The following is a 25,779-nucleotide window of genomic DNA, read 5'->3' on the forward strand; positions in this document are numbered from 1 at the left end:
TATATATATATATATATATATATATATATATATATATATATATATATATATATATATATATATATATATATATATATATATATATATATATATATATATAGGTATATCTCTCCTCGAAATGTGTTATCTCTTTGTTTTTGAAAGCCAGCGATAAGATAGTGATAAAAACGAACATGCAGAAATTGCTGATAGTAATAATAATACTTACCATTTGCCCGAATTGAGAGGAATTATAATTAATGGATGTCGAAACAATACATTTTTAGACAAACGTTGACTCATCGGCCAATACGAATTACATATTTGATTTGACTTTCTCTTCCCGAAATTGAGTTAAAATAATTAAAAAACAAAACGCTTTAGATCCATTCGCGTTGATTTATCCTTTTGCTATTTTTCTTATTTACATCTGTTATACTTTTGTATTTATTTCTGATTCTGACAGCGGCATGTGTGGCCGACGTCAAGATGGTTATAACTGCAAATGCAAGTCTGTTCATATTTACACTTTAACTACTATATATGTGTGTATGTATGTTATATACATACCTACTAACTATGTTCCAAAATGTCTTCTCTGAGAAAGTTTGGAACCTAGCTTAAAATAGGACAAATATGTAAATTAAACGAAAGAGAAAGAGATAGAAAAGAAAGAGAGAGAGAGAGAGAGAGAGAGAAAATATATACAGTCACAAAAATACTAACGTATAATGAATACAGTAATATATATTATAATGATTTAATACATGTAATTATAAAAATTTTCATCGAGGACAACAATAATAACTATTTATTATTATAATTTGTCACTGATAAAAATTTGTCTCTGACTTTTTATACAAATTAGAACAATTTTTTAGATTACATCTTAATTTTTTTAGAATTTTTCATATATAGTAAATTTTTGAATATTCTAACTCATACAGCACAGAATTTGCAGCAATATCGCTGCAAAATCTTTGCAATATTGCTGCAATGTTACAACTATGGACGCAAACGCTACCAATGCTGTTCTTGGAGCCAATAGCGCGAGAGCGTTATTGCAAGCTCTATGAACGTAGCGTTGGTAGTGTTTAACCAGAGATATATTCGTCGAAGTTAATGTAGGAGATTCTGTTCAACCAACCAAACTTTTTCCTATAATTAAAATTTTTAAGATTTTGTAAAGTATTTGTAACGTAAATTTTTTACTTTCTCGTAATAAATAACAAATGCAATCTCAATTGCAATCTCTATGATTGCCGAAGTAAACAATGTAGAAACTAGATCAAAAAATTAATAGTTACACTAAGTAAATTAATTAGGAAGAACCCTTGAGCATCCGTTGTTGATTTCAGAAGAAGTATATCTACATCTAGTAAGGATCCTAAGGGATGCTGCATCTGCAGGGAAGCTTTCAGAAATTATGCCTAGGTATGTCTGGAGTGCTCTAGTGGCGCCTCAGACGTTCAGAAACTTCAGATATAATTTATCCGCTTTCAAAAGCGTTCAGAAACGATTTAGATCACTCTAAGATCACTCTATCGTCAATCTACTTTTCAGTCGGATAAAAGTCGCTCCGCATGCGCAATGCGCATTTTGCACTATAAAATCGTGTGCCTGATGAAACTAAGGTTAAGTTACATAATTATTGAAAGGTTTTTAGGTCACTACATTTAATATACAATTGATTTCTAGAACAAATACGATCTCTTTTTCGTGATTGTAACAGCAATTAATCTTACTTTCATGCAATTTCTCAATCTTCACCGATGTTTATCAGTCACCCAATTGTATCACCCAAGGCGTTCAGAAACTTCATTTAGACGTCTCACTCTGGGGTGCACCCAAAGTTTACCTCACCTTACCAATACCCAGATTTTTTTTCCTGAACGGAAAATTTCCAGCGGAATACCCTGCCGCAATAGTAATTTTTTTTCCGTACACGGAAATTAAAAATTGCCAGTAACAAGATACCTTTGACTTTCACATTTATAATGAAATCAAATATACAAGTTGCACTTTGCAGAAACTTTGAAAAATTAATGATACACAAGCAAGAATCACTCCAGCCTAGTGGCGAGCCATCAGCAGAGATTAAAATTGAGATTGCATTCATTTTGATAAAATTTGAAATTCACACATTACGTACATACGTTACTTTACGAAGTTCTAAAAGAGAAAAGTTTGAGAACTCGAGAACAGAATCCCCTTAAACATTAACCTAACTTTGTTGTTTGACGAATTTAAACGCTACCAACGCTACGCTAGGGTCGTTCACGGATCTATAAAAGATCTGGAAACATAATAAAAAGCACAGGCAATAGGAACAGGAATAATAGATTTTAACTTATCAGAAACTATGAATAATGAAACGGATGCTTTCTGATAGGTTGAAATCTTTTATTCCCTGTTCCTATTGCTTGTGCTTTTGTATTTCCAGCTTAAACGCTAACGCTACCAATACACTACCTTGGAAGAAATAGCGTTGATAGTGCATAGTTGTGACATAACACGCTATCATTAGTGATGTCATGATCGTGTCAAGGCTTAAACACAATAGGCACAACGAACAGGGAATAACGAGCTGTCCAATCAGAACTCTGGGATATAATATCGAATTTACATACCAGAGCTGTGATTAGACGGCTTATTATTCTCTGTTGTCTGTATCTATTGTATTTAAACCTTTAACGCTATCTGCAGCTGCGCGAACAGTTTATAGCGCTAAATAGCGCGAATAGCGTCTTGCCACATGAACGCACCTAAACGTGCTTCAGGGGAAGACTTACTCCAGGGGAATACTGCTTGTATTCATAGTCAGGCCTTATATTTAAGGCTTTCTTAAATTTATCTTCAGATACTCTACGAATTATTTCATTGGCTACTGAGCATCTAAAGATAAATTTAAGGATGTCTTATGTCTTAAGGTCTGACTATGGATACGAGCATTAAGATACAGTCACAATAGAAGGAATAAGGAATTATATTAAAATACTCGTATTCATAATCAGGCCTTATATTTAATTTTCCTTCCTTAAATTTATCTTTAGATACTCTACGAATTATTTCATTGCTTGCTGAGCAAGATCTAAAGATAAATTTAAGGAAGCCTTAAGTACAAGGCTTGACTAAAAATATATCGGGCATTAGATCTGTATTTTGAATACGCTTACAACGATGTTAGCGCATTAACGTGCTATAATTTACGTTACGTATACTATAAATACTATATTTTAGAGATAAAAGTGCGTTCTAAATATGGACCTTAATTTATATAATTTCTGGAAAAAAAAATTTAATTTAAACTTATTCAGATTTCATAAGATTTCATCAAAAATAATAAATAGAATTAAAATCTTAAAAAATCTTAAATATTAATTCAGAATTAATTATGAAGAAAATTTCAAAAAATGATATTGATTTGATTTTCTCATTATTTTTGAAAATTAAGTGTTCAAAATCTGAGACATTTTTTTAAAAAGTTATAAAATTAATCAAAAATTTAAAATAATTCTGAGAAAAAAATTTCATTATGGAATGCATAAAATTTGTAGGCTACAATTTAATGCCACGTATGAAGTATATATAATTAGCTTTGTTTGTATTTATTTCCAATAACATTTTAAATATTATTTAATTAATATAGATTCTAGTGTGTACTTGTACATTGATTTTCAGCTGAAAGTATTCGTTCTTGTCTAATTAATGCAATAGCAAATGGAAAAGATTCGTAAAATTATGAACATTATCTTACGAGGTTTGGTACAAACCTAGAAAAAATCGAGATAATCATTCTCAGGTCAGGTTATTTCTGTTGCCATCAATTGCCACATTGTGGTCATGTATATAATTTTATCTCGCTTAAAATTCAATACATTTCGTTCCAGTATTTTAAAAATTGATGTTTATTAAATAAAGACGAGTTTTCTTTTTAATACAAATATTTCCATTTATGTGAAATGTTTTATCAAAAATTTCGCGCATCAATCAAACTCAAAAACATCGTAGGTTATGTCAATGAGTTCAATCACTTGATCACATCAAAACAATGTACGTGTGAAAATGAACAAATGAGCATTCCGTATTTTACCGCATTTAAGTGTCTTTTTTTTTACTTGGTTTTAGAAAGTAAAATTTTACTTTTTATCGCTGTGATGGAAAAGTAATAAAAAAAGTAAATAAAAAAAAGTTGGCATTTTTTAGATAATGAATGGAAATCGATTCTAATAAAAATTTTGTAGAAAAACCATACATTTGTCAACATTTGCTACATATTGTGCCTACATGAAAAAGTGTCACAATTTTGATAAATGACGAAATTTACATAAATGTATAGCAAAGTGACACTGTTCGAATTTTGAAAACTTGTGACATTATTTTAAAAAATATATTATAATTAAAAATATAACATGAAAAAAAAGTGAAGTTATGTGTAATTTTAATTTAATTATTGATTGATTAATCGATCTAGCAGATTAATTGCTCGCTCTTTATAATTTTATATTTTGTAATAATTTATTTCAGTACTTTGATATTTAAATAATGACGAGTTTTCTTTTTAATTCGAATATTTCCATTTATATAAAATGTTTGTCCTTTAAATTCACTTTTAAAATTCAGAAAGAATTTTGAAAAGTCCTACTGAAAAAGTTGTTAACTTTGAGATATGTTTCTACGAATTTTTTTATCAATATATTGTAAAGAATTTAATACTAACAAACATTTATATTATATATTGTTAAATTATTATACAAAAACAAATTTAATATATTTATTGTGCAGCCAAGAATGAGCAATTGCAGCATAAATTGCAGATCTTGGTCAGCAATTTTTGCATGGAAAAACTCCCGAGGAGCGCCAATGTCTTCGGAGACATCTCAGGCAGGAAATTTGAGCGAATTCCAATGAACGAGCGCGAGCAGAAAGAGGAGAAATTTCAAGATACAGAAGCGCACGTTCCACGTCGACTGAAACCCAGCTTGGGCCAGTACGCTAAAATGATCAAGTCACATATATCTAAGAACGATTTGAATTCTGCTTTGCAGGTTCTCGACTTGATGAAAGAGAACCGAGACAAACCCACAATGTATTTGTACAATCTCTTATTGTATGGGTTAGCCAAACAAGGTGACATAAAGCAATGCTTCAGTCTGTATAATAAGGCAAAGAAGTATGGATTACAGCCGAACGCGGCGACCTACACTAGTCTGTTTAACGCGTGTGCTTTATCTGATAACAGCGAAGTAGCTCTGAAGCATCTCAACAGGCTGCGAAAATCACTTTATGAGTGGCAGTTTCTGCTGAACGATGCGCATTATAATGTCATGGTAAAGGCGTACAGTTGGCACGGTCAGATCGTTAAGGCCTTTCAACTGGTGGACGAGATGAGAGACAGACGTATTCCCATCGGAGAGATCACTTACAACTCTCTGTTCCATGGGGCAATTTCTGATAAGAAGGCTGGCATGCGACACGCTTTAATTGTGTGGCATTTAATGCGCATGAAAAATATCAAACCGTCTTTGATTACTTATAATCTTCTCCTGCGAGCGATCAGGGACACGAATTTGGGAAATTTAAAGTCCGACGATGTTCTTCTCTCGGGATTCGATCAGACTAGGATTTCGGTATTGGAAGGCGAGAAGCCAGATTTGTTGGCCTCTCCGCCTACGTTGAGCACACTTTTATCAATGGAAAAAGAACAGAACATTATGCAACGCGATACCGACGTAACTGTACAGAAATCGGTAAACTTGAATGACGTGTTGATCAGGAATCGTCTGATTTTATTCGGTGGTGTAGAAGGATTTCTAAATCGAATGTCCAATGACGGTATTATACCTAATATCAAAACTATTACGTTACTCCTGGATTTAATTCCAAACACGATATCCGCTGAGAATATACTCATCAAAACTGCAGAGGAGAAAAATATTAAACTGGACATTGACTTTTTCAATATGCTCATTAAAAGGCGCAGCATAAGATTCGATTACAAAGCTGCGAAAGTAAGTGTTATGATAAATGCGATTACTTGCATTACACTGGATCACTATACTAAAGTATTTAAATGCAATGACATAATATAATCTATTTTGATAATGAAATGATACATAGGGATAGACAAAATAATGTCAACACCTGAGAAATATATTATTTGTTTTATTAATGAGAAGTTGGTCTGCCATTTATCTTTAATATAAATTCTACACTGTTAAAAATTTCATGAAATTTAATATACTTTGAAGTTACACAATTTGGATTTAATTTCATGACATTACATTAAATTTAATGTATTTTTCATAAAAATTTATGAAATCTAAAGTACTTTTTATAAAATTTTATGAAAAAGAACATTAAATTTCATAAATTTAATGTACATGTTTATTACATTTAAGTAATTATTGTAACTTAATTTTTAGTTAAATTCATTCGTTCTTTTATCGTTCACAACCACTTTACAAAGAAAGTATTTCTAATCTTGGGTACCTTTGTTGAAGGAGAATTACACATGGCTTGAATAGTATAACTGCTGTAGTGTAATACTGTACCATTCATCTCCAATAGAACATCTTCTAATTGCTTAAAAGATATTGAAGAAATTGGTTTTTTATTCTGTTCTCTCTTGACAATTATAAATGATATTTAAATTAGATAATTGTATTGGCCAGAAAAGATTAAAGAAAAATTCTTGAGAACAGAGGGCAATTTTGGACAATACAATGAGAAAAAAATTTTTTCCTTCAATATTATTTATATAAGCAAATGAAAAAATCGAATTACTACAAATATGATATACATATATACAAGTACATATAATAATTTTCAGATTGAATTATTTGAGCATTGAAGATCTAGCTTTTTGATCGTACGGCCATTTCTATTTCTTATTATTGAATTTTCAAATGTACAGTTCAGTAAAAATTCTTATTGTTCAAATGAAAAAAGTTCTACTAAAAGAATTTAAATATTCCGTTGATAACTTGCTACTTATTAATAAAACAAGGAATGAAATATATGATGATGTATTTCCCAAGTGTTCATATTATTTTGTCTGTATATTCTGATAAATAACGCGAATCATTAGGAATTTAATTGTTTAAAATATATATATGTTTTCATATTTAACTTTGCGAATTTCATGTACAGCTTTTAGTATGTAATAATCGAGCATATTGCAAGTAACCAAATTTACTATTATATTTTTATTATTCGAATTTTTATTATTCGAATGTCATATTGATGCGATTTAATAACTTAGGAGGTGATAAGCATAGCGGAAAAGAAGGGACTTTCTCCAAACATAATGACATTCGGAGTTTTGGCACTTGGTTGTCAAGAACTTATGCAGGCCCAAGAATTTCTGGAAGGAATAGAAGTTTTTGGCTATAAACCCAATTCTGTAATCATAGGTACTCTCGTCGATACGGCTTGCCATAAAAAAAACTTTGGATATTTGTTGTTTATGATGAGATATATGACGGAGAATAGAACGAGACCTACTGCGCAGACCATCGAAATCGTAAAGAAATTTTCAGAAGAATTACCGAAAATTAAGAAACTGAAAGCGACGGTACGTTAATGAAATTTGTCACAATTATTGTTAGTATTAATCTTTTTTTACGTGCTTAACTCTTGATCAATTAAAAAAATATATACATTTCTTTGCAATATTTTACAATTCTTATTAGCATCATTATTAAATTAATGATTAAATAATTAAATTGATTTAATTTGTGATATTATTTCAGCTTTAGTTTATGATTATGTTTTAAATCCGACAGTTAAATCGGCGTGCAGTTTACGTAATTGGAAAATGTATTTACGTGTAAAATTTACTTCAATCTATTTAGTTCTTTCTTTATTTGATTTATTCATAGCGCGGTCTAATTTAATTTATAGAATACATTATACACTCAAAAATTTGATATAAATATATAAAATTTAAAAAGTTTAAAGGCTCAAAAATACAAAATATAAATAATAGGGAGCATACAATCACAACGATAATTGTTTAAACGAAAATCATATATTATCTATCGTTGTGGCTGTTTATGCTCTTTATTATTTATATTAAATGTATAAAATATTTTTTCCAGAGCAAGTACAGATATCGAAAATTGAAGTGTTTGGAGGACAATATTGAAAAATTCAAAAAGCAATATCCCAAATGGCAAAAATTGATAAAAGAATAATTCATTACAAAATGAAATATTATTTCTGCAAAATACAGCCTTTCAAGAAAAAATTATATATTGTTATTGGCATAATTACTATTTTGTAAATATACATATATACGAAACGAAAGACAGTAATAAATCAGCGGAGATACGTGGGACGAATTTCTTGTGTCCAAGGTCGACTCCTGGTACTGCTGCTAATAGCACGCGATGGGCATGTTCCGCGGATGTTGAGTTTATTATATCCGGTAGGACCGGTTGGCTGAGCTCCGCAGGTTTCCAGCGCTACAAACTCATCCACGTGAAGAGACGGTGGCCTAGAAGTGTTGGGCGGCCTCGATCGAAAGGGATCGGATCCTCTACCTACTCCTCCACCTACTGGACCACCTCGTAGAGAATTGGTGAACTGTGTCCGACCTCGTACTGGTGTTACTAAAAAATTATCATTAAAAAAATCATGAATCGTCGAACACACTACATAATTGAATATAAAAAAATAGGTGAGATTGATCAAAAATTGTTCACTTTTTCTTTTGGATTTCTTAATATTTTTCGATATGAAGAATTAAAGACCGTCTAATAAATCCTTAATAATCTTACCAAATGGCTGTTTCGACTTTGCCATTGGAGAAATCTGTTTTTCCGCTCTACTACTTTCCTGTTCTTCATCCTGAGGTTTTGATTGCAGAGGTTGAGTGGTATCATCAGGAGGTATTTTAGAACACAAGTTTTGCGCCTCCGCTAATAGATTGAAGTCAGCGGGTAGTAATTCAGTGGAGAGTGCCAACAAGTCTACTGTATCTTCAGTTTGTGCTTGATTGGTTGTGAAAGAAAATTTTTTGGGCCGAATTGGGCTATTAGTTGTACAAAGACACCTTTGCGAGAACTGGTTCAATAATGCTTCCGGGGTGGGTAGCAGAGGCTCTAGCATCTCCGGGATAGGTTCTTTCTCTTCTTTCTCTTCGGCGGCTTTCAAAATTTCCTTCAGCTCTTCCGCGCGCTTCAATTTTTCTAAGGGATGATCTGTCTTTTCCCAAGAGATCAAGAATGCCAATTGCTGCGCGCGCAGATGCAAGGTCCTCGCTTCCGACTCGGAAGCGATTAGGTTCTCCAAAAAAGTTATGGTCAATTCTACAGTGGAGTTTGTTTCGGGGTTTTCCAAGCTCAATACGTGATCCAGTAGCGTGCGCAAGGCGCCGGGATTGTTCTCCAGGCAGCTCTTTACATGGTACAGACCATAATTGTGATTACTGAGGGACAAGAGAATGGTCAACGTATTTTCTATCACATCTAATTGGAATTTTGTGCTGATCGCCAGGATATCGATTAGAACCGCGAGTATAGATAAAAGAGGTTCCTTGCTGGGCACCGAGTGCGTCAATTTCTTTTCCAAAGGTTCGTTATCCTCTTGTACTAGACTGAGATTGCAGTTGCATAGAGTTTCGAAGATACTGAGAATCTCATATTGTACGTTGACGTCGCTGCTACTTTTCAAAGTGGAGCACATCATCTCGATAACCGGCGGATATTTTTGATCGGATTTTACTTGCGCTCTGGACGCTGGACTGGTCAATGTTAGCAAAGTAGCCTTCATAGGTGCATGCCTAGCTAGATCATTGATTAGAGCGAGAATAGGAACATTATTCTCTAAAGGAGTGGCTGCTAGAATACCATCTAAAAGACATCTCCCAACCAAAAGAGCTGTCGGTGCTGCCAGGTCGCTTAATTGCTTGCATACTGTCGATAAAAGAAGTAAGACGTTTCCATTCCAACTCGTGCAGAGTAACCGAAGAGTTTCAGTGAGATTCGTGGCCTGAGCTTGAAGATGTGCTGACCAGAGCTTTCTTAGACCCAGAATTCTTGTTGCGTCTTCAATGATGGTCTCTTTCGGTGTTAAGACAGACGGTAATAGGCGAGTTAGCAGCTTTAAACCTGGCACGAAGTTGCAAGGACGGAAGGAAATCATCTTCAGAACCTCACCTAGCATCTGAGTCCATAACGATTTTGCCACGTTGCCAGAACCGTCGGAATCGACAGCTTGCGTAAAGACTAGAAGCGTCCCCACGATTTCTTCGGACAGAATCTGTACCATTAGATTAGATGGGATGGCTTCGATCAAGGAATAGACTCCGAGCAGCGGAACGACGGCTGTAAGATCCTTAAAGTCTGTTGCCATGCACTTGACGAGTCTCTCGAGCAATGCTCTGGTCAGCTTCACGCAAGGAAGCAACAAAGCGATTAACGCCATGCCTCTGCGACCAGTTAGAGCAGCACGATGAAGAAACGGTTGTTCATAGAATTCAGACACGTTTGCCATTACGGCAACCAGAGCGGTGAGACCGTCAGCGGCGAATAATTGAGTCAAAGCATTTCTGTATTTGAGTTCAATGTACGGTTCTAAAGGGTCAACGTCATTATTTGATGGGAAGATAAGATAATGCAGGATTCTACAGGCAGTGATTAGCTGGCCTGGGAGCGATGCAGCCTTCTCGGCGCTTTTCCTGATAATCGTCACCAAAAGGGAGACGTCGCAGTAATCCCAATGAGAAGTTTGTGCCGCGATTGTCAGATATGATATCACATCCCTGAGGATGACATGCTCGCGAGCTTTGTCCAGTATTAATTCCGCACGGTTCTGGAAGATCTCTACCCTGTCGGAGTAACGGACAACCGCAGAGATCACCTCGGCGGCGAACTCGCAGAGATTAGAATCTGATAAGAAAGGAATCAGAATATCTAAGAAATCGCCCAGGGACAAAACTGTAAGAATGGCACGCAAACCGTCTGGAAAAATGAGAAAGGAATGCAGTCTCTTCAAGATCATCCAGTCGGAAGTCTGTTTCAGACGAATCAGGCACTGTGCAACTTGGAGACGCCACGCTAGGATGCGCCCAGCACCTGGTAGCTCATACCTCAGAGCTTTTAATATCAGTTGAACTCCTTCGATTTCTTTCAATAAGTAGAAGAGACCTTCCTTAGTATTGGAGAGATGCAAGAGGAAGCGGCGGATTAATTTAATCATTTGCAAATTGCAATTAGGGGAAGATAATGCCAGTAAAAGATGATGGGCCAGTTTATGATATTCGAAATAAGCTACCAGATGAGCACGGGGGTTGCGAGTATGTTCTCGTTCGAATTCCATCTGGGCACCAGCTGGCAATTGGCGTTTAGGCTGCGCCATCAACGTTGGGGCGTACACGTAAGCATTCATCAGCTCTGTTAAACCGAATTCGTCGAAATTCTTGATCTCTTCTAGATATTCATACACATGGACTTTACGGAAGAGCGAACTAAGGGCATATTTAAGCCTAGCTAGCTTAGCTGTGTCTAGCATCGTTAGTGCATTTCTGTACAAGTTGTTCCTTAGAAATTCCTGTACGATTATCGGGCTGATCAATGCAGCATCGAGGGCTCTTAGAGCGGAAAGTTTCACTGGTAACGCCACGTTTTCGCGCATACAAAGGGACAGTAATTTATATGGGGCTTGAACTTTCAACAGAATTTCTGGACCTTTCGATAATCGACAGAGAGCCTCTGCTAAGCGAACTCCCACTTTCACGTGTCGTACTTTGTATGCTGGTTGCGGTTGCGCCCTAGCGAGTTCCATATCTAAGCCAGCATTGACAATATCAGTCAAATCATTGATATCGTTTATGTCGGAGTCAAATGGACTTAGTATGGCACACAAAGTCTCGCAGTTATGAACGAAGGTTTCTTTTTCTTGACCGGATGCATTGTGGAAATGTGAGACCGATTTGGAGAGGGATTGTAGGCTCTCTCTAATCTTCAATAAGGCTTCATGGTTCACATGAGTATCCTCCAAGTCTCCCAGCTTTTCTAGACTTAACAAATCAGGTGGCACCATTGCGTAGATTTCATCCATTTGTGATGCTTCACACTCGAATTCGGCAGTAGATGGAACATCATCAGTCATTATGTCCTCGTCTGATAATATCGGCTCGAAGGGCTCACCAGTTTCTGGTTCGCCAGCTTCCTGTTGCTCTGCTTCTTCTTCTTCGGCGGAGATGGACTCCGGACTTAGAGAGATCAGGGACTCGGTAGGTGGAGACAAAGGTCTTTTTGATGGTTTTTCGCCTGCGTTGGACGTCTCTTCTTCCCATTGTCTCGATTCTGTTTTTCCCGTGTCAGACGTGGTCGTCCTGGACGGTTCCACTACTTGGATTGGTTGTGGTGATGGAGTTGCTGTCACGCATGTTTCTTGCTGCAATGTAATTATGTGTTCAAACTCGAGTGAAAATTGGATCATTAAAAAAATATGAAGAGGATATCGCCGCTATTAATAGAAAAATGAATAAAAAAATTAGCATTAGGCAATTAGCATTTAACTGTAATTACCCTATAACTATCAAATTAATATGAATAAATGATTTAAGACCGTAATGTGAATACATAACAAGAATATAAAAGCCTATGTGATATACATAGATATAATTCACATTGAATTATTTAAAGCGTTAAAGACCCAGATTCTATCATTTTATATTTTTACTTATTGTGTATTCAAATTAATACGCTATTAAGATCAAATATATTGAATTACAAATATTGAAATAAAAACATAAAATATGCAACATTTCATTTTCTAAACATCCTTTACATACTTTATTTGGATTAAAAAAAAATGACATGTTAGATTTTCTTACCGATAAATTTGTTTGATGTTGATTCTCGTAATACCATTCAGGTTGCTGTTCAGAAGGAATTTGCACAGCATTTTCAGGATTTTCTTCTATGGAGCTAACGCAAGCAGTAGAGCCAGCAGCCGAACTAATGACCTCTTGGGGATTGTTCAGTGATTTGGTCAGAGTACCGTACACTGCAAGCGTAATAGTGGTATACCATCCTCTCAGTACCAACCCATCCGTTGGTATCTGTTTTCGTTCGCATTCCAATTGGATATGGATATTCTGTTTATATTCTAAACCACCTAAAAACTCGAAAGTGGAAGCCCCAGGTTTGCTGAGATCATTCACGAAAAACTCGATCTCGAATTGTGAAGGATTGGTTGCTCTAAAAGAATGAAGTCTCTTGTATTTCTCAAAAGTTCAAATGTTAATATTGATTAATGATTTGAGAAAAAACTGCTATTTTTAATGCTAAGAGTAAAGATTGATTACCCAAGTCGCACTCCTCCTGGAAAATCTGCCTGTACTCTGGCACCTAATGGAATGATTCTTACTTCACTAATATAAACGGGTTTGGGAAATTGCACTAAGTCCAAATTCAATTCCTAAAAGCATAATTTCTATATGAACATCATGTCATCCAAATGTATCATAAAAATTAAAAGAAAAAGAAAATTGGGATTATATGTAGAATAAGGGATTTTTATAAAATCTTGTGTGTAAGCAAAGTTTTAAACATTGTTTACATTCAAATTTAACAGTCTAAAAAAAAATAAACAGTCTTAAAAAAGAGATAAACTTTTTTAAGAATTTACTGACATTTTTTATTTGCAATGCATATAAAAATAATATAACAAATTGATGATAAATATACTTTTCTATAATAATTATAATCTTAACATAATTTGATAATAGAAGGGACAGTTAAATATTTCCGGTTATAACAATTATAACCTCAAAAATGTAATCTTCTAAATATGTGCATAATACAATAAAGTGTATTAAAATTTCGATGTATCACTGATGTAAATTTTAACAAAATTGCTAATAAATAACTTTCCCTCAGGTTTAATTAATCGTTATTAAATGCATGTAAACAAACCTCTGAAATATCGTGGGAAAACGTATCGAAGAACAACAATTCGATGTTATCCATGTCTCACTACCACTAAGTAAATATTCTTGAATAACATAATACCTTAAATATTAACTTTTGATAATAAACAGTACTTTTATTCTATTTTCCATTTTATCCGTTAATCTTGTACTATTACTCTGAACTCTCTTTTATTTGATTATATACACGTCAAAAGTAGTACATTCTGTATGACAAACGTTTTCTTTCGTATTTTGTAATATGTATTAATATGTGTTTGTTGTATAATAAATATTATACAATACAATTGCAATTATACATTCCGAAATGACAACATCAGATGGCATCAGTGAGCATCAGACAATATTATTTGCGTTCTGAAAACAACTATTTGCGTACTTTACAGCTAGGGAGCGTCCTGTTTAACTATCTTATTGTAATTGGTTACAATGAGCTACAACCGGCGTTGAGTCCGCGCTGAACGCAACTATACTGCACGGAGTCGATTATTGGTGTGTTCTCTGATTAGAGCCCAGAAAGTATGGCGGCGTCCACGGAACACGTGTGTGGATAAATATATCCAACATACCCAAGAATGGATGATACGACTGATGATAAGTCAAAAAAAGCACGTAAGCGGACCTCAAAAAAGGAGACTGAAACTTCAACGAAAAAGGCGAAAATCAATAGCTCTATCGAGGAAGTAATTGAATATGATGTAAAACGACAAAACAATGATTCTGATAAAAATGACATGAAAGACGTTGTTTGCGATGACCAGCAGGATATATTTAACGGACAATCTTTCAGAACGCTTTTTTCTTCTTCTAATAACTTAGCCGCTCTAAGGAAGTTCGTGACAATATGCAAGGAGAACAAAGAAAAAAATCTGGCAGCAGAGTATCTGCACGCTGGTGGCAGTGTTTTCGAAATTTTAAGGCTGTTAGAGTCTTCTGATAAGAAAAGTACTTCTATTGCTACCACTGTCTTTTCTACAACCTATATTTTACTAATGAGGTATACGTCTAGCCGAGACAACATGCATGGAAATCTGTATATTTAACTCTTAAATATATAAATACAAAAGTTCTCAAAAGGATTAAATATTTAATAATGATATATCATATTATATCTAATAATATAAATGTATTATTTTATTGTTAAAATTGATATTATCATTGCATTTAAGTATTTTACATAAAGCAACCTTTAATGTGCATTAATCCAATGTAGTACGAGCGATCACATTTACCATAACTTTAATTTCAGTTTAATTCATTTTTCATTTTTTTTCAGTTCTAAGAATTAGAAGAAGATGAAGAATAAGTTCAACTGAAGTTAAAATTAATCTATATTGAAATCTATATTCATTTAAACACAAAAAGTATTTCATTGAAGTATATTTTATTTGTAGGATTTTGACGGAATGTCCTCAATACCGAAATAGTGCAATAGAAGCTTGTCGTCACTTACTAAATTCATACATGTCTATCGTGTATTCTATGCTTTCCATTCAGAGCAATGCCAAGCAGCGTAAAGTAATATTGAAGCTACTAGCGGCAATAGCATCTCTAGATAGCAGTTTGTCCAGAGAGCTGCTTATCCATCTATCGTTGCAACAACAAACATTAGAAAATCTGGTACAGCAAATCAAACCCATGGATTCTCAAAGTGTCAGAACATGTTTCATTCATTTTGTTCTTGCTTTTCTCGTGGAAGGGAACGCGCTAGTGATCAGAACACTCTTGGATAAGCGCAATTTGCTTTGTTGCATCTTCTCAGAACTGCTGTACGATTCAAAAGACATTGTCACCTTAGTTCTGACCACTGTAAAGACGTACGTGCTGGAGAATATTGGTGTTAGTAAAACGACAAAGTTACATGTATTTTCCACATCTATTGTATTGAATCTGATATCATTGTACAATTGGAAAGGTCCCAACAATTGGCCTAAAAACAAAACTCACAGTTGTGATGACAGTGAAAATTTTCTAGCAGACAAGGAGGTAATTCTCAATCTTATTATGAATTATTATAAATTGTGATATTATTTACAATATAGACATTGTCAATCAAGAATTAGTTTAATTGCAATGTAGTATTTTTTATTAGCAAGAATATTGCTTAATAATAGACGTATTTGATATTAAGAAATATAAAATTTTCTTTAAAATTAATTTATTACAATAATTTTGGTAAAAGCATAACAAAGCATATTTCTCGATTGAGGAACAATATTGCGGAAAATAATAAATTTTTAATAATTTTTTACAATAATATAATTCATAATTATCGAGCTTTTTGTTTATTTTTCCCGATTATAATTTAGGTTATTAGTGACATAGTACATGAATTCTTAGTCACTTTGTTAACGTCGCATCGTTATGGAATTATTTTCCATGACCGAACATTGGGTAGTTCACGAAATAAGCACAATCAGCTGATACATACAGTTCTTCAGAACTTGGAGAAACCTTGGGAACATGAAAAGCCATCAAATTTGATTGTTAGGATACTGAGTGCCTGCCCGGATCTAATTCGTTCGCAATATAATGTGATTGAGTCATTTCTTGAACCTCGAGTTTCATCCAAATGGATTTGTCTTCTTAAATTTATAGGGAAGGTGAGATGCCTATAGGTTTATGCGATAATTATTGTTGTGCGTACTTTTCAGTCATCTTTAGCTTATAAAATTTTTTTGCAGATAGTGAAATCAATCAATCCGGTTAATAGTATCAAAACTTGCTCTGTGGAAATGAAGGCAAACAATTTGATAAATGCATTACTTTCTCTGACAGTTCCAAGCACGATTGTAAAAGTCGCTATCTTACCAGGATTAAATCATGACAGTCTTTCTGTTAGACACGAGGCATTATCTCTTCTCCTAACAATGACTAACCAGCTGAAAGCCATTTCTTTGGCTACACAGGAGTTCTATAAAACATCTATAATTCAAAATCAAATAACTCATTTTATTTTGAGAATTGTCCCTTCTTTGGAAATTATATTACGAATGTGGAACCGAACTTTTGAAAAAGACATAAAAGCTTCGGAAAACGCGGAAAGTATTCAGAGTCCAGAATTGGTGGATCATCTTGATACTATTTTGAGTGTTCTTCATTCATATCAGGATATATGTCCAGAATTATTGGATATTTCAACAAATTTACAATCGAATTTTTTGCTATCGAGTTTAAATAATCTCCAAGAAGAAGGAACTATTAAGATGGAGAAAGTAAATCACATGAAAGTCAAGACAATACAATTTCTACTTGCTTTGGACTCTTCTATTTTTGCTCCTAAAGAAAAAGCTTTTAAAGAAGCTCTTGTCTTCTTGATATCTCTGATCCGTCAAAAAGATTCATCACCGGACAGTTACAATGCTATTAGGACGCTGCTACATACAACAGATTTGTTCGAAACTTGTGAAGATCAGCTGGATATTTGGATCAATGGCTTTTCAGTGGTTGCGGATTCTGAAGAGAACGAGCAATTGACGCAGTGGTTTATGTCTGTTTTGAAAAGCGCCGTTAAACACATTGACAAGTATGTAAATATTATAACACAAGCAGAAGGAGCGATAAACGATCAAATAGCTAATTTCAACGTTACAAAAACGGAGGATATAATTAACGAATTGTTTGATAAAACCAACAAAATCACCAGTCCCTGCCAAGAAGAATTTTCTACAATAACATCGTCTTTAATCAACGGACAATTTAGTTTTGATGAACGAAAAGTTGATATAATCGATAACAGTTTTAAATTTAATCAAGAAAATTCGAAAGATACTATTAAATCTAAATATATAACACAAAAGAACGACCAAGTGACTAACTTTGATACAAAGGAGATAGAGGATGTAATTAATCGATTACTTGATAAGGCAAATCCAAAGAACTTTCCTTCTAATAAAAATCATCCTCAGAAATTCTTATCTACATCAATATCATCTTTAACAAATGAATTTACTAATTCCGATGAAACTGATGAGGCAATTCATACTCTCTTTAACAATTTTGATAAAGAAAATCCTTGTAGAATGCAGGCTTGCACGGCAGTCTCACCACTTTTATGCTGTGCACTGCAAAAGATGAATGAGAAAAATTGTGCCACAATCTTGGCTTATTTATCTTATGTGATGGTTCATACTCTGCACTATCAAGTTGTGCCTGATCTGCTGGCTTACATGGCAACAGATTTGACCAACTTGCCAATTTATAAATACTTGCAGAATTGGTCAAACAGTAAACAACCAATTTCCTTGAAAAACAAATTATCATCTTTAAGCTTATTGTATAAACTGAGTAATATGTTGCTGGCAGATTCCAAGATGGACGTAACTGAATTTTCTAAACTATTTAATGATGGTCATTCGACGTATTGTTTTAAATATGGCGACAAAGAAGTCACTATTAAGCATTCTTTATCTTTGTACGATGTTAAGACTTTGTTGAAGATGACAGTGTTTTATTTAGCACAGCTAGCGCAGTCGAAAATTTTACGGCAGGCCCAAAATGAAAATTGCAAGCTTGTGCTTGTGTTTTTGTTAAACATACCACAATCTATTGAATTGAATCAAGAAAATGCAGTGATACTTGAAGAAAACGCGAGATATATCTTCACTCATCCTATTTTGCTGCATTATTTCTCGCCATTTTGTGGAGAAACTTCGAAAAATTCGGTGGAATATATGATCGTTGAAACTATTCTAAAGATCTGCGAGTCTATTTTGCATTTGTGTGAGAAACATAATGCAGAGATCTGTAATATTTTCTTTGCGTTTAGAAGTAAATTCCTCACGCAATTGGAGAATATTATTGAGAAGAATCCTTTGGAAGCTTGCACTAATAATTATGATATTGCTATTGAATTATTGAAGATATTGCAGCTTGAATCGAAAGACATCGCGAGCTTGTTGTTCGCTTTGATGAAGTTGGAAAAGAGCACTTTTATTTCGAGCGACAAGCAAAACTTGTCCGTATTTGGATACATCGTTCCGGTATTGCTGGACATGTATTGCAATAAAGAATCAAGATTGCGTGATACGTTGAACGAGCAGTTTGTAGAAAAGTTTAGCTTGCATTTGATTTATTTAAAGTCTAGTAAAACAAATCACATAGATGGATGGGAGAAAGCACTGGCAAGATACTTGTCCACTTTTTCACACAATATTTCCGGTATCAGTACCAACATTTTTGCACAATTGCTAACAAAAAGTATTACCGCGTCTACGGTCCAGCTGATAACTACCTTGATCACCAAAAATACTAGGCTGATCTCATCGTTGATGAAATACTTTCTCAAGATAGAAAATGTGAAGCAAGGAGACGTTGTGTTTCCCATACTGGGCAGCAGTTTAAAATACAAATGGAATGAAAAGTTTCTTCAAAGTCTTTATGAGCGTTACGGCAGCGACATTGCCGCGTATATAACCGAGTCACGAAATCCCGTTCCTTGGATCGAAGAAAATGCAGCAGCAATTGTCTACCTCATCGAAAGCACTTTCGATCTTGCTCTGTGTGAGAGAATCTGCAACACCGTTTCTCAGAACGGCGATAAGTTGGATATGGTGTCCATTTGTTTCGTGCAATTGCTAGAAAGTGTATATAAGAGATACGAAAATTTAGTAACGACTAAAAAGAAACCTTTGATGGATCTAATAAGGGTATTGCTGCATATAATGACATTGACATTAAAAAAGGAATCAAAAAATCTACAGAAGATCAAAATCTTATGCGGGAAGCTAAACGATGTAGTGATTCGTTTGAAAGAAATGGAAAATAACTTCATCTTCAGTTCATTGAGCAAGAGTTACTCGTGGCCGCAGTTTACCAGATTTTCCTTAAAGTTAGGTCTAAAAGATGCTAAAGACGAGGCGACTCAATCCAATATATTGAAAACTCTGAGCAATTTATGTGACATTACTTATGGAGATAATATTGATAATGAATATGCGAAGACATTGTTTGAAATGACAATGTCCCATTCAGAGTTTGTTAATATTATGCTTGGGTCATCCTTTATTAAAAGTGAGTTTATTTGCACAATGTGTATTATTTGGCAGGAATATAATAGAAAGCTATATTTATTTGTTAAAAAGTATATATTTTACTGCAGTTTGTAATCCCAAAATCAGCCTTCATAATAAAATATTATATAACATCTTGTAAGAATAATATACCATTACTATAGACAAGTTTAATCTTTATTTAAATATTTTATAACTATAGGCGATCTGGTCGAATTATTAAGAATACTTACTCGAAAGAATCGTTCTGTAATGACTATTTCGCACGTACCTCTTTATCTCGCAGCTTACAACGCTACGCTTTGCCACGTAGATCAGCGTATTTTGCAGGTAAGAATCGCGATATATGGTTTAATCCTGATTTTAAATGTAGTACTGTATGTTGCTGAACACGATGCAATAATTCATTTAACTCTACGATATACGCCTTAAAAAATACAGCCCGATTAATGTGAAATTAATTAATGTGAAAAATGAATTCAAATTTCGGGATTATTGCGCTTAAAAGATATTAGATAGTTTTAATTTTTTTCAGATTCTCCAGTATTATGAAACTCATAATGTTAAGCTTCAACAGTACTGGCCATATTTGTGGGGGAGCGCCGCAGCAACACGTTACAGTGTAAAGGGAGAGACGGATACTGCACTGTGGAGACAACCTTCCACTTTCGAAGTCTTTAACTTGTTCAATAAGGATATTGTCAATGAAACTATAAAAAATTATCCTATACACAGAACTATGAAAGTAAGTGACCTAAATATTTGTTACAAGACTGATCTCAAAATTTTAAATTTTACAGTCTGAAATATCCTCTACTGTATAATCTTTTTTTTTAAATAAATTAATTTTAAATATTTATGGAAACTACAAGCACACAAATGAATTGCTATATATTTTAAAGTCAAGTTGCAAAATTAATTTAGTGGTATATTTTAAAGTACAATTTTTCTCGCTTTTTAATTTTGTTAAATATTCTCCCTCTAGTAACAAGTTAATAATAGACCGTCTTAATCACATAATAGAATCCTATCGATATATAATTATTATTTGTTAAATCCAAATTATTAATTAAATATAAATTTAAGTGATAAAATGAATAGAATCATATATTTTATGGAAGATTTTTTTTCTTTATAAGATTTTTATTTTATCTTTGGAGAAAAATTCTATTCTCTCTCTATTGCCTTTTTTCAGAGTAATAAATTATATATACATAAAAATAGTAATGTGTACGATCCAGCATTTTATCTGCCATTACTGTGTACTTTATTAGCAGAAAATAATATCGTTGCGTGTTATAAAGTGAGCCAGAGTGGTGCATTGGCGTTAGTACTTGCTGCATGTTGCAGTGATTCGAACGATATTCGGATGACAGCATATACCATTATCTCTAGATATTACTTTCATTTGGAAGCATCCAAGTAAGTAGCAATTTTAATAATTACACAAGAAAATGAAATCAATACATACATTGTGGTAAATAATAGGTCTTCTAGAATATAGAACTTTATTATTTGTCATAATTTAATTTATTTGTTAGTAATTTAATTACTTAATTTAATATTAAATTTTAAATTTAGTTTATTTAATTATTTTTGATTATATATATATTATCTTTGAGTATATATATTAGACTTATAAGGAAAAAAAATTTTTTTTAATCAGCCTCTCAGCTCAAAATCTTCCATTTCATGGAAGATTCAAAATCTTCCAAAAAAATCCTAAATTTTTATAAAAAAATATTTAAGATTTAGTTTAAGATTAGTGGACGATTTTTAAATCAAAGTTTCGATTTTCATTAATACATGTTTGATTTGATGCAAAAAATGGTTTAATCCTGATTTTAAATGTAGTACTGTATGTTTTTGGTTGCTGAACACGATGCAATAATTCATTTAACTCTACGATGTACGCCTTAAAAAATACAGCCCGATTAATGTGAAATTAATTAATGTGAAAAATGAATTCAAATTTCGAGTTTAAGATCGATTTTAGCAAGATTCAAATGGGTCATTATTCCCCTAAATTGTAGGTCATCTAGAACAAGATTCAGTTGAAATTTTCCCGGGACCTCCTACAGAGGTCCTTTTAAAAGTTGCATTTAATTTATAATTATATTATAAATTATATTATAATTATATTATAATTATATATTATAATTATATTATAATTATATATATTATAATTATATTATAATTATATTATAAAATATTTTGAATAGAAAAATTTTTTTTACAAGTGCTAAAATATATCGCTTTATGGTTTGGACATCTTCAAATCGAATGCTTCAATTTTACAATAAAAAAACTTTTTATTAGAAAATGAAATGAGTACATAATACAAAAAATATAATTTAATTAATTGAAATAAATTACATATTATATAATTTATTTCAATTAATTAATTAATCTTTTTTTTTGTATTATGTTACTCATTTCTAGTTAGAATTTTCCTGGGATTTCTTATATATACAGAGCTTTTAAAAGTATAATAAAATTAAAAAATAACTTAAAAAATAAAAATTATTAGAAAATAAAATAAATGTATAATAAAAAAATACTACATAATACTAATATAATAATGCTAACATAATGTAATTTATTTCAATTAATTAAATCATATCTTTTGTATTATGTACTCATTTCATTTTCTAATAAATAATTTTTTGCATCGTCATGAAGTATTTCAGTTGAAGCATTTCATTTGAGAATGTCAAAACCATTAGGTGATATACTTTAGAATTTGTAAAAAAATTTTTTTTGTCCTTAAAAACGTTTTATAATCTTAGTTAAATTCAAAATTCCAATTAAATCTTATTCTGGGTGAACATGATAATTTGAGGAGAGTGACGACCCATTTAAACACTTGCTAAAATCGATCTTGAATTAGAAATTTCGTCTTTTTTTCATATTAATTGGACTAAAATTTTATATTAAAAGTGCCGATTTTTTTTCCATTGATTACCACATAGATTAGAAGCAAACTTTTCTTAATAAATTCTGGCGAGAATTAAAATGATTAATTTAAAAAATCAATTTCCTTATTTACCAGATCTAAAGAAAAGTTATTATGGATGCGTCTAATTGATGCTTTGCGAAATGGAGTTTTTTCCTTAAAATGCCAATTGAAGGATATCCGCTTGAGTTGTCTGATGACTACCTTCTTAGCTAGAGCCTCGTTAATTGCCACTCAACCTCTGCATCCTCTTTATTCGCCGTTGCACACCTTTTTAATGGCCAAAACCGCTCTGGACCTAAATACTATACCGGAACTGCTACAGTTGTTGCATAGCTCGCATGTGGAGCATAATGCGCATCGATATTGGATTTTGGAGAACATCCGAGATGGTATGAAGGGAGATAACGATGTAAACGTGGCTCTGAAATGCATGTTGTTCAAAATTCTTCTTGATTTTCACACTTGCGTATTGTCGGATGCCAAGACCAAGGTGAGTTAATCTTTCATTTGATATGACATATAATTGAAAATTTATATTCTTAACATCCTTATTTTTAATATTCTTATTCTTATATATAATATTTTCTCATTTTTTAATTCTCTAAATTTTATATTCTTAACGTTTCCCTTGTGCTTAATACTTTCTCTACTTTTATTTTATATTAGCTACAAGATTATGTAATAGATAATATACTTGATAATTACGAGAAAGCAATTTAAAAAAGAAAATCATTATCTTATCGTAATCATTATCTTAATTGTCAATAATTCATTAATACAAGATAATGAAAGATTATGAGGAAAGACTAAGAATAAGGAATTTATTTGGCTGAATTAACAATAAAAAGATTCGATTATAATGAATTAAAAATTTGAATTAAAAATTTGAATATTAAGCAACAATCTTGATTTTTAATCAATTAATTTATGTGTATTAGGTTGCACTAACGTTACTTTGACTTTAAGCAAGACTTAAAAATTGTCTCTTAAAGTCAAAGTAACATAGGGGCTTTCTTAAGTGGATTTGATCTGAGAAGAAGATATTTCTTCATTATAAAGTTTATTATAAAATGTTCGTATTATTTATTTAAATATTGATATAAACTTTTTTTTAGAAACTAATTTTGGAAATCATCGCCTCTACTACTAAAATTCCCAAAGCATCCTTATTCCTTGCAAGAGGATATGGCATACTTCCTTGGCTGCACGAGATTGTTAATCATTCGGATATTTGTGAAGCGGAAATTAAAGTTATTATTACCATAATTGAGAATCTGTTAAATACCTTAGATAATTCGGTACAAAATATAAGTCATTACAAATCTCTGTTATTTAACATCCTTTTATTATTGCAAATGTATTTAAAGAATAGACATAAAATTTGTCCCATGTGATTGTATTTTTTTACAATAAAATTGTTCTTAAAATAAAAAAATATATATACATAAGATTTGGTATGCAAATAGAAAGTAGGAAGTCCAGATGGTAGTTAAATTAGGCTTCTAAACGTGATTTATTTATAAAATATTTATAAAATATTTATAAAATAAATTTATTATAAATATTATATAATTTATTATAAAATATTTATAAAATAATTTATTTATAAATAAATAAATAACTATTATAACACTTTCTTGTTAATTATCCAGATAGTTAAGTTTGCAAAAACAAATTTTGAGCAAAGTATGCTATCAATTTCTGATGACAAAGAGGTAACAAATTTCACACAATCTATAATATCTGACAATGTCGGTACAAACTATTGCCAAAAATAAGACAAAACTTGCTGATATGCTTTGCCAGATTGGCAGATCTGCAAATCCTCAGTTTCTTCTGCTGATCTGCTGCGCGTACAAAACTTGTTCAATTTCTATTTTCAAATTGCTATTGTATAGTATATCAGTAAACTATCGATCCTGAGCTTAATGCATACACAGATTGAGATATAGATATAGATCTAGAGTAGGAATCTGATCGAATTTGCTATTAATCTATCGATAAAATGTTAGCAGTTTGAATTGTAATTTTCTTTTTAATTTAATTTTCTTAATCTCATCTTTTAAAACGTAATTCGTTTTTTTTCATCTCATACGTTTTAGATTCTATTTAATTATCGGATAAAAATTAAATATACAAACATCCGCTTCCTTATCCATTTCCTTGTTTTTGAAATATCTCAATATTAATATTACATTTACAATTTTCATTAGACATGAGTTAAACTTTTCATTCTTCCATTCTCTTATGAAAGATAAGGGATACTTAAAATTTTCCTCAAGTCTTTTAACTTCTGAAAAGTTATATACATCTTTTTTGAGATACAGTTCTTTTTGAGTTCTTTCATACAGTTTTGAGCAAGTTTTGTTTTCAATGCTAAATGACATAATCCATATCTTGATTGAAAACCAATTTTCCTCGTGTTTTCCGAATAATCCTTGATTCTTCTATATTTATCTATTTCATAATGTGAAGTATATTTTCTAGCATAGCCTCGTATAGGCATCAATTTTTCGTTTACATCTAAAGTGACCAGAAATTTTCAAATCTAAAGTAAGATAACTTTATTAAGCAGGAACGAAGGGCTGAATATATGAATATATAGATAAATATAACAATAGTAATAGTAGTTACTTAAATGTATTATTTTTTTTAATAATACATTTAGATAATATTACCTATATATAATTGTTAAGATCATGATCCTGAGTTGCCTCCAATAAATTTTAATCATCGCTTGTTATTCGTAATATATATATATATATATATATATATATATATATATATATATATATTTACTTTATTATACTATAGTATTATTACGTTAATTAAAATTAAAAGTTAAGTACGTCGTACCGGTAGGTAGAGGAGGTAGTAGTAGTAGG

The 25,779-nt window shown here is 32.2% G+C and overlaps 4 protein-coding genes across 4 annotated transcripts in view; 2 read left to right on the forward strand and 2 right to left on the reverse strand.

Annotated features, from left to right (window-relative positions):
• LOC105621845 (histone deacetylase 6) overlaps positions 1-500 on the reverse strand; it is a 10,386-nt gene extending 9,886 nt beyond the window's left edge. The window contains 1 exon segment of the mRNA XM_012203285.1: positions 408-500. Coding sequence (XP_012058675.1) covers positions 408-500 — 93 coding nt within the window.
• Positions 501-3,941: 3,441 nt separating this feature from the next.
• On the forward strand, positions 3,942-8,177 carry LOC105621799 (pentatricopeptide repeat-containing protein 1, mitochondrial). Its single transcript, XM_012203250.1, has 4 exons — positions 3,942-4,032; positions 4,765-5,990; positions 7,244-7,555; positions 8,082-8,177. Exons 1-4 carry the CDS (start codon positions 3,942-3,944, stop codon positions 8,175-8,177), a joined length of 1,725 nt encoding a protein of 574 aa, XP_012058640.1.
• On the reverse strand, positions 8,178-13,964 carry LOC105621801 (protein virilizer). The gene is made up of 5 exons (XM_012203253.1): positions 13,911-13,964; positions 13,301-13,413; positions 12,827-13,193; positions 8,763-12,384; positions 8,178-8,594 (listed from the first exon to the last, which is right to left on the reverse strand). The coding sequence occupies exons 1-5, from the start codon at positions 13,962-13,964 to the stop codon at positions 8,302-8,304; spliced, it is 4,449 nt and encodes a 1,482-aa protein (XP_012058643.1). The 3' UTR covers positions 8,178-8,301.
• Positions 13,965-14,499: 535 nt separating this feature from the next.
• On the forward strand, positions 14,500-24,288 carry LOC105621800 (nucleolar pre-ribosomal-associated protein 1). The gene is made up of 9 exons (XM_012203252.1): positions 14,500-14,921; positions 15,319-15,910; positions 16,234-16,527; positions 16,609-19,936; positions 20,138-20,265; positions 20,471-20,680; positions 21,131-21,357; positions 22,988-23,384; positions 24,010-24,288. Exons 1-9 carry the CDS (start codon positions 14,500-14,502, stop codon positions 24,286-24,288), a joined length of 5,877 nt encoding a protein of 1,958 aa, XP_012058642.1.
• The last annotated feature ends 1,491 nt before the right edge of the window (positions 24,289-25,779 follow it).

The sequence above is a fragment of the Atta cephalotes genome (genome assembly GCF_000143395.1).
Source record: "Atta cephalotes unplaced genomic scaffold scaffold00037, whole genome shotgun sequence".
NCBI classification, from domain to species: domain Eukaryota; kingdom Metazoa; phylum Arthropoda; class Insecta; order Hymenoptera; family Formicidae; genus Atta; species Atta cephalotes.